Source organism: Hipposideros armiger, unplaced genomic scaffold, assembly GCF_001890085.2.
Source record: "Hipposideros armiger isolate ML-2016 unplaced genomic scaffold, ASM189008v1 scaffold_119, whole genome shotgun sequence".
Taxonomy (NCBI): domain Eukaryota; kingdom Metazoa; phylum Chordata; class Mammalia; order Chiroptera; family Hipposideridae; genus Hipposideros; species Hipposideros armiger.
The window spans coordinates 1,723,733-1,733,539 of NW_017731469.1; the positions used below are offsets into that span (position 1 = coordinate 1,723,733).

Consider the following 9,807-nt stretch of genomic DNA (forward strand, 5'->3'; position numbering starts at 1 on the left):
TTTGTAAAAACGAAATGCTCAAAATGAGAGTTTGCTTTTCAATAGGCAGTGTTAATCCATAATCCGTGCTGATGTATTTGGCTTTGGTCCTGCCTTTTGCTTTGCTTGGGCTTTTTCACATCCCTTCTTGTCGTGTCTCTCCCCATTTCTGCCCTTTGTTAAACTTAGTTTTTCTCTTTGTTCTACATATTACTTCTTTAATGGTTTGAAAGTTGTACATCTTATTTCTATTCTGTTGTTACCCTTAAAATTTCTTGTTCTTCTATTATGCATTTCATTTCCAGTAAGAAGAAAACTTCGCTATTGGCGTGAACATAGGAAGTCTCCATTGGTAGCAAATATTCGAGAAACATCGTAAAGTGCAATAAAAAAAAAAGAGTTCAGAGTTCAGTAAAATTGTATACATCCAAAAGGTACAGCTCTAATATTTTTTAAACTGCAATGCAATTACCAGAATGTGAATCCGTGTTGTGGTTTATGATTGATCATTTCTTGTGGCTAGACAAGCTTGATTTTGTGATTAACAGCAACAAATTCTACTGTAAACTGTTCAGTCGGCTTCAACCACCAGGTTAAAATAATTTAAGCTTACTGCAACCCTAAATATAGTTTCACATTTTTAAGACTTCCAATACAAACCATAATATGTAACATAGGATATGATATATTAATATAATTACTTTCACATTCGAATTAATCAGAAAGAATTTGCAGATTTCATTTTATTTTTAAAAAATCCAGAACAGAAGGGAATATGGCTAAATGGTTAACATTTGTTAAAGCTGGCTGTTGGTTACATTTCTCACTGTCCTTTTCTGTATCCTTGACAATTTCATCATTTAAAATGAAATAAAGCTTTAGGCCCACCCGGGTTTGTGTAGAGCAGCTGCCGCCCCCGCCACATCAAGGGGGCGGCTCCAGCTGACGCTACCGTCACTTCCGGCGCCGCAGTCGCCGCCCGCCCGCTGCTGTCTGGCGGGGGAGGAGCAGGACCCAGAGCAGCGGCTTTGACGGTCGTGGCGGTTGGAGGTCCGAAAGCTCTACTCCTCCGGAGAGCGCGTGTGTGACGGGACTGGTGAGTGAAAGGCTGTTGGTTTCCTCCATTCATCCAGACGTGGTGGTGGGGCGAGTGGCCGGGTACCGGGACGAGGATTTCGGGGAGGTGTAGCGAACAGATTTTCCAGCTCGCCCCTCGGGAAGGGGTGGGGCGGACATGGGACCTGACTGCAGAGGGAGGCCTGTGTCATCCATCGGCCTATTTGGGGACCCCATCCTCTGACCCTCAGCCCCTTTCGTGTGGCCCGGTGCTCCCATTCGAATGGCTTTAATCACTGTTAGAGAGGGAGTGGTGGCCGTGGCAGTCCCCACCTTTGCCTGCCTCTCCTCCCTTCTCTGCCCCTTTGCGGAGCACTCCGTGGCCTTTCTGCCCCCATTTTGCAGTTGGTTTGCTGAATGGTAAATTGTGAAAAATTTGTAGGTAAATATATTGTTTCTAGGAAAAGAATTGTTTTCAGAAGAACAAATTATTCCCAGGGAAAAAATATACCCCCACGCGACCTTTGCTTTCTTTTTCCCCCTTCCACGTTGGTTTGGATCTGCCATTTGAGCTGACAACGTTTTCCCTTCTCTCCTTATGACATTGCGGCCCCCTCCCCCTCCCAGTTTGTCCCCCTCACCCTCCCGCTGTCTCCTCCTCTCCGTGTCTCTCAGGCGCACTAGCAGGGTACACACACATACGCACTCATGCAGGCACTACACACGCATGCACGCGCACATACACACATAGGCACCTTCCATTAAAGCCCCCTCCTTGCCCCTATAGTCAAGGTTCCTGTGCATCCCCTCCCCCATACACGCATGGACACACATGCTCACACTGTCACAGCCTTTGGTGCCCCCTCGCTCGCTCTCTCTTTCTGCCGGCCACATACCCACTTAAGGATATCCTTAGATCACTGGCTCCTCTTTCATATATCCCTTATGTACAAATGCGGCCCCACTTATTCACACACCCCTCCCAAATGCTCCTGTCTGCTACGAGTGCGCAAAGACAGCCTTCCTTTGCTGATCCCTGTGGCTCACACACTCACAGAAATCCTCCAGGGATTCCACCCTCCCCCCCGCCCACCAGCCACATTCATACATACAGATGTTCTTTGATTGCTGGCCCCTGATCCACCTGATCACCGGTCACACATCCCTCTCCAGTGCTGTCCTCCATCTACACATTTGCTCATGCTGACATTTCCCCATTGTTGCCTCCCATTTTGACGAACACCCACAAACTCACGGACACCCCTGTCCAATGCTACCGTACCCTTCTTTACCTGCCACAGACACAGACCCAGATGTCCCTCCACAGAATTCCAGCCACCACACATACGACCAAACATGAACATTCTCTTTCTCTCATACTTACACACGCCCCTCTCCTCTGAAGCCACCCTACCCACACCTGTCATTTTTCTACCCACAGTGAGAATGAGTCTCATTCTGTGTGACACAACTCTTTCCAATGCCACTGTCACCTGCCCCTTCCCCCTGCAAACACAGGCATCTGTCCATTGCACGACTGCTGCTTCCCTTTCCACCTGCTCCTCTTCTCCTGACAGACACATAGGTACTCAATGCACATATGCTGATTTGTGTTTTCCACTCTATTCCAATTTGCAAGTGTCCTGTATGTCTGCAGGGCTCAGAAAAATGTGGACACCCCATAAAAAAACCCTCAGTGGTCTTTCCCCATGTTGGGACAATTCCACAGTACTTCACCCACCTTCCAAGCATCCAGTCACCCCACCCCCAATCTTCTGTCAGATTCTCTCTAAGTCTGGCTTTCCTACAAACCCCGTTTTGTAATCATTTCACCAACATCAAAAATGTGTTCCAGGTCTACACCTGACAGTCACTGGAATGCTACCCCAGGCCTTAGAAGAAAGTGAAACTAATTCTAAAGGCCCCTTATTATTTTTGCTATGTGCTCACCTGGAGATAAATCTCCCTGTTCCTTTCATCTCAGCTGATTGGATTTTCCCATCTCCAGAGCCTGTGTGGGGTGCCTTTCCACTCGAGCCCCAGCTGTATTGCAAGTCAGAGCAGTGGGTCAGGGATCTAGCAAGCCTGTAGGGCCCAAGGCAGCAGGAGGGTATGAGGCCCACATAGGCAGGAGGTATGGAAGGAAGCATGATTATGTCAGTTTCAGGCCATCCACGAGCCAGCAGGAAAGGATTTCCAGCCAGAGAAAGACGACATCTGAAGTCCCAATGCACAGATCAGCCCCCAGTCAAACCGCCAAGAGGAGCCGATTGCCACTGTCCAGCGTTCGTCGTCGTTGGGATGACAGTGAGAACTCGGGAAGCAGCTTGAATGTAGATAATGAGGACTACTCCAGGTACCCGCTAAGAGAGTACAGGGTTCCAGGTAGCAGAAGAGGAATGGCTTATGGACCTATTGACTGTTTACGGGAAGATGAGAGCGAAGAGGAGGGGGCTGGGCCTGTGGCGCTAGCGCCAGTGCGAGGGAAAACTGGCAAGTTTAAAGATGACGCAGAGAAAGGGGCAAGGTCTTTGGTTGGGATGCCCCCCCAGTTGCCTGGTTTTAACCATGATGTGAGGGGCCAGCTTAGCAAGCTAGACCCAGCCCCCTCTGCCAGAGCTGGGTATCTGCAGCAGAAGAGCATGGTGTCTCAGACCTCTGCTGTGGGACGCAAGGTGGCCGCAAAAGGTGACAGTATGGAGAGGGAGAGACGTGAGCAGAGCTTTCCTGTGCGTCTCAGCAGGGCTCCTGTGAGTCTTTGTGGTGGTGGGGAAAACACCCCAAAGGGTGGAGAGGAACCAGTGGTGAGGCCCAAAATCAGAAACCTGGCCAGTCCCAGCTGCGTGAAACCAAAAATATTTTTTGATACTGATGATGATGACGATATGCCACACAGTACTTCCAGGTGGAGGGGTACTGCCAGCACTGATGAAGGCCCCTCAGATGGCCTGGCGAGAAGAGGCAGAGGTGAGAGTTCAAGTGGCCACTCTGAGCCGAAGTACCCCGAAGACAAGAGGGAGGCCAGGAATGAACAAGTGAAGCCAGAAAAGATGCCGAGACGGCGACGAACCATGGCCGACCCTGACTTCTGGACGTATAGCGACGGTTACTACAAATACTGTGATGAAGACTCTGATAGTGACAAAGAGTGGACTGCTGCTTTGCGTCGGAAGTATCGAGGTCGGGAACAAAACCTGTCGTCCAGTGGCGAAAGCTGGGAGACTCTGCCAGGGAAAGAAGACCACAGACCTGAGCCAGCCAGGGTGAATGGCGCTGCCGGCGCCAGCTCCGGCAGCAGTGGCGGCAAAGAACTTGAAGTCCGAGGACCATCTCTTCAGGAGGCGGAGCAGGTGTCCCCGGAAGGAGGAGAAGCCCCTTGGCTCCAATACAATGAAAATGAGAGCGGCAGTGAGGGCGATAATGATTCGGGCCAGGAGTTTCTGCAGCCTGGGGTCTTCATGCTGGATGGCAACAACAACCTTGAAGATGACTCCAGCGTGAGCGAAGACCTAGAAGTGGATTGGAGCCTCTTCGATGGGTTTGCAGATGGGTTGGGGGTGGCGGAAGCCATTTCCTATGTGGATCCGCAGTTCCTCACATACATGGCACTCGAAGAACGCCTGGCCCAGGCGATGGAAACGGCCCTCGCACACTTGGAGTCCCTTGCTGTAGACGTGGAGGTGGCCAACCCACCAGCGAGCAAGGAGAGCATCAACACTCTTCCCGAGATCCTGGTCACTGAAGACCACAGCGCAGTGGGCCAAGAAATGTGCTGCCCCATCTGTTGCAGTGAATATGTGAAGGGGGAGGTGGCGACCGAGCTGCCATGCCACCACTATTTCCACAAGCCCTGCGTGTCCATCTGGCTCCAGAAGTCCGGCACCTGCCCTGTGTGCCGCTGCATGTTCCCTCCCCCACTCTAAGGCCAAGGCTCTTTACTCCTGGTCTGCTGATTTTCCCCATCCCAGATCCACAACACTGCAGGAGCCCTCTCAAAATTAACAAGTGAAATGAAACCAATCATTAACCCACACCTGTTGATTTCTTGTGATCATTTCCAATGTGAAAACAGTTGTGTACGGTTGCAGTAAAAATCATCCTGTCTTTTAGAGGTTAGAAAGGACAAACTAAACTTTCTAAATGCTACTTGACATTGCAGTAAGAATATACATTTTCTAACCTGAACATTGAAATCAGTTGCACTTGTTTTCTTTGGTAGACTATGTTGCTGTTAACTGTAACGTCGAGTTCTCTGTTAAATATGTCCAAAAGGCATCACCATTTCTGTTGCATGTTATGGGTTAACGTTCCTGTAATTGCAGTGCCGTAAGAGCTTATTAAAATTCTTTTGGTATTTCATGGTATAGTGGAATTGTCTGGTTTTGTCTAAAACGGGGGTACTAAGTGCCTTTATGATGGATCCCTTGCATTTGCATCAAAAATAGGTGTTTTTGGTGTTCCCAATGTAGAAAAACTTCAGTTTCACTGGAAATGCTGGCTTGGACAACAGCAAAAAATTAAGGGTAATGATTTCTAAAAGTAGGAATAAAGTGTATGATTATCAAACTACTATGGGGCAAAGGCCAGAGAGAGAATACTGTCAGTCTACAGGAAGGAAAGAAATGGTAGGAGTAAATCCCCCCCGGAGTGTAGGGGTGAAGGAGCTAAAATCCCCTTGCAGAAAACAGAAACTCCCAGAGGGAATGGGTAAAAAAATAAAGCTATGTGTGGATTGTATACCTTAACTCAGTGACACAAGAGGAATAGAAAAATATATGGCAGACAAATGCTGTGGAAAATATATAGGTACCCACCTACATAGAGGGAACAGGCCTTAACATTTGGCCATATTAGCTTCAGAGCTCTCTCTCCAATAGAGTTTTTAGGCACAAGTGAAGTTCATCACCCATCATACTTACTTTCCTCCACAGAGGTAAGAACTACCCAGGAAATGGTGTGTTTACTTCTCATCTACGTTTTTAGACATATATGTGTGTGCGTATGTATACGTGTACATATATATGTATATGTGTGTGTAGCTAACCGATCGTGTTTCTGTTTTCTAAGTGGACGTAATTGATTGTATGTTGTACAACTGGATTTTTTCACTCAACATTGTTTTTGAGATTTTGCCATTTTGATACATGTTGATCTATTTCATGCATTTTGACTGCTGTATACTAAATAGTTGTGTGAATTACTACAATTGCTTTGTCCAGTCCCCTCTTGGTGGACATTGAGATTCTTCCCAGTATTTTGTGGCAATGAATATACTTGACTGATGTCTATGTGTACCTGTGTGAGTTTCTCTAGGGGTAAGTATCTGGAGATGAAATCTGTTGGTCTTAGGGTTTAAGCATCTTCACGCAAACTACTCTCCAAAGTGGACTCACTTATGCTCCTCCCAATAGCTTCTGAGAGCTGTTTTCAGCTCCCGCTGCCTGGATATTGTTAATTTGCAACCTCACTGGCAATCAGTGACATGGAAATTAACACAACAATAAAACATACTGTGTCCATCAGAAAGCAATCGTTTTTTCTTTGTGATAATATCTAGTTTGGGCTAGGAAGAGAAGAAATGGGAACACTCTTGCTATTGGTGTGAATGTAAACCGGAGCAGCCTTTGTGGAGAGCAGTTGGAGTAGCCATCTTTCCAAATGTGAAGTGGGGCAAGTCCTCAGCCCAATCTAAGTATAATACTTTGGTAGTATGGAATTTACTACGCAGCAGTTAAAAACCTGTACTGATACGGAAAGGTCTCCAAGACATAATGTTAAGTTTTTTAAAAAGGCATATTGCAGAGTGATATGCACAGTCTTTATGTAAAATAAAGCCTTACAAAACCAAACAATATGTGACAATGCAGAAAAGTGTCTAGAAGGCTACATACCTGACATGGCAGTGGTTACCTCTGCGGAGGGACAGGCCATTGGGGAAAAGGAGCTAGGAAAGAGGCTCCTTTTTTTTGTTTCACTTGAAACAATTCATTTGCTTGACACTATTTTTTTTACAGTGTCAGTGCATTTCCATGAATGTTAACAGAATAAGTAAAATGAAAAATTTTCCAATAAAAAAGACAAATTATTATCCTCTCACTGCAAGTATGGAAACATGGGTAGAGGGCACAGTCCTTTTTTTCTGCACCGGGTCAAGCTGACATTTCTAACTTCGTCCCCCACAGCCAATCTGTGTTCCCCCTTGGCCTTCTGCCAGCACCTCAGCTGTCATGGAGACACCGAAGCCTGCGACCTTGGAGGGCCCTTGTTTGGCGGGGTTGTGGTGGTTTTCCTGACGTTAACCTTTGCTGTGCACCACACGAGAAGGTAGGTCAGGAGCACCCGTGGGTCCTGGTCATCTTCCTCCCTGCTCCGCTACATAGCAGCAGCCCTAATTTCCCTTTGAGCCAGAATTAGTAAATCCACAGAAGGGGAGTCAACTCCTCCCTAGCGCCCGCAGCCCCCTGCTGGTGGTGGAGAAGACTGTCACTGCAGAGGGTCCTGCTGGAGGCGAGGCTTTCTGGACTAGGGACACCCACAAAGAAGGAGACCTGGGCCCCAGGCTCTGAGCAGCCGGCACTTGGTCCTCGGACCTCAGCAAAGAGCATCAGACATTCGTGTCCAGTACCTAAAGTTTGGAAGGAGGAGGTGGGGGCACAAAGCGTTTGCTCCTGTACTGCTGCGGTGATCATGGCGGCGGCAGTGGCGGTGGTATGGTCCGAGCTGACGGGGTTGGTGATCAAAAGCGCCTGTGCAGGATGTGGTTGTGTCCTTGGCTGCCCAGTTCCCTTCTTCCTGCCAGTTTCTGGGTCTTCAGCCTCCCTCAAAATTCCCCAAGCTCCCCCCGCCCCCACCACATAGCCTTCTGATAAGACTGTTTTGCTTAAATGAGCTACAGTTTGTTTCTGTTCTTTGTAACTGAGAACCCCAAATGGCACACTGGCCAATACCATAGCCCACTTTTGTGCCTGTTTTCCTAGTCATGTGAGATATCCCGAATGGCCAAGGGTCAGGCGATTTCAGTTTACAACGCCATGGACCCATTATTGCACTTGGAGCCATGGTTTTAGAACAGCAGGTCGCGGGGGCCACTACACACCACATGAAGCAGTCATTTTTGAGAGTGGGTTATTTGGCATATTCAGTGAAGGTGCCACCCACCACACTATATACTTCTTGATTACTGGGCTTGTTTCCTGGCTGTGGAATAAGTAGCCTCACCTTTTGGTCACTGATTGGTAGCATAAACCACTACATCTCTCAAGAGAGCACTCCAGGTTCCTGAGGTGGTCACCACCCCCCCTGCCCCCGCCGGCTGGCACTGTAGCCTTTCCTGGCTCTAAAGCAGTACCTTCTTCCTCTTAGACGTCTGTTGCAGCTAGATCCTTCCACGTTTGTACCTGGACCTGTGACCTGAAATGTCCTTTCCAGCCCTGTCAGTTCCTCCCATCCCTTGAAAAGTCCTGTTCACATGCTAGCTCCTGAAAACTACTTTCTGATAGTCCCAGCTCCTTCCCTCTCTGTGTCCCATTTCTGTGGTCCTTGGGGTCAAGAGCTATCTATGTCTGAGTCACTTCCACAGTCCTTGCACCCAGGGCTTGGCCACTTGACCAGAGGAAGACTTCCTCTCCCAGGGCAGGCTCAGGGCAGGGGGTGTGTTCAGCAAACCCAGGAGGGGTCATGGGGCCTGGCCCAGCCAAGTGCAGGGGACCCAGCCTTAGCCCCATTCACACCCTCAGGCTCTACAGGCCCTGGCACCCTTCCTATCACCCTCTGTCCCCTTTTCTGTTTGTCCTGCTGAGTCCCCAGTGGCTCAGAGGCTGTTCTCAGGCCCAGGGCCTGTGGCGAGGAAGTGGTGTTTGTCCGTCTGCACCTGGCTCCAGCCTTTGACAAGGCCCAGCATACAGCAAGCCAGGTTCCGGAACCCCGAGCAGTGCTTTCAGCCTGCCTTGACATTCACATCTGCAGAATGGGACTTGGCAGTTAGGCACATCACTGCAGGTTTCTGCTTTCCCCTGAGTGCCTCCCATCCTATTTCCTCCCTTCAGACTTTACTTTTCCCAAACAGGGTGGTCAAACATTAGTGAGGTGTCTTCATCCCTCACATTGGGATAAGGTTTCCCCAGGCCCCTTACATTACATTCAGTAATGTCACTGGATCCACCCATCAACCCCAGAAGGGGTTTGGAAAGGTGGTGGCAGTTCTGAGGAGCACAAGAGCATGTCTGCTTGGTGGAGGAGGACAGCAGGGATGTCTTCCCCACAGCTGTCTCAGCCCCAGTGTGGTGAGGAGCGGGTAGGGGGTCTCGTCCTCAGCCTAAGAGCCCAGACTGGCTCCAGGTGCTCTGGTCCCTAGCTGCCAGCCTCCCAGCAGCACACTGAGAGACCGGGCGAGAGCAGCCTGGGGACACCCAGACAAGAAGGCACCAGGACTTTGGGTGGGAGGAATGGGGGAAAGAAGACACAGTCTTGGAGGGGTTCTTCCATAGGAGCTGGGGAATAGGGGACAGTAACTGCTTATAGAGTTGGAAGAAGGCGGCTGAAGCAGGGCCTGGGAGCCAGCTTGAAGGAAGGTAGCGACAGGGCACCAAGCACGTGAAGACAGATCTCCAGGGACCCAGGGGAACCAAGCCTGAATCACTGCTCGGCCCAGACCAGGCTTGCATTCAGCAAATGAGTTTCTGCCCACTGCACTCAGAGCTGGGGATTCCAAGCTAACTAGTTTAGTTCAACAAATACTTATTGACCTGCCTGTGGTGTGTTGGACGGGGGCCT

At 49.2% G+C, this 9,807-nt stretch overlaps 1 protein-coding gene across 2 annotated transcripts; it reads left to right on the forward strand.

Moving 5' to 3' along the window:
* Nucleotides 1-956: 956 nt before the first annotated feature.
* Nucleotides 957-5,399, forward strand: PJA1 (praja ring finger ubiquitin ligase 1). Of its 2 annotated transcripts, none has more exons than XM_019648060.1 (2): nucleotides 957-1,075; nucleotides 3,197-5,399. In XM_019648060.1, the coding sequence occupies exon 2, from the start codon at nucleotides 3,264-3,266 to the stop codon at nucleotides 4,956-4,958; it is 1,695 nt and encodes a 564-aa protein (XP_019503605.1). In that variant the 5' UTR covers nucleotides 957-1,075; nucleotides 3,197-3,263; the 3' UTR covers nucleotides 4,959-5,399. The 2 variants fall into 2 exon arrangements, with proteins under 2 accessions (XP_019503605.1, XP_019503606.1); XM_019648061.1 differs by having other exon boundaries at nucleotides 3,203-5,399.
* Nucleotides 5,400-9,807: the final 4,408 nt, after the last annotated feature.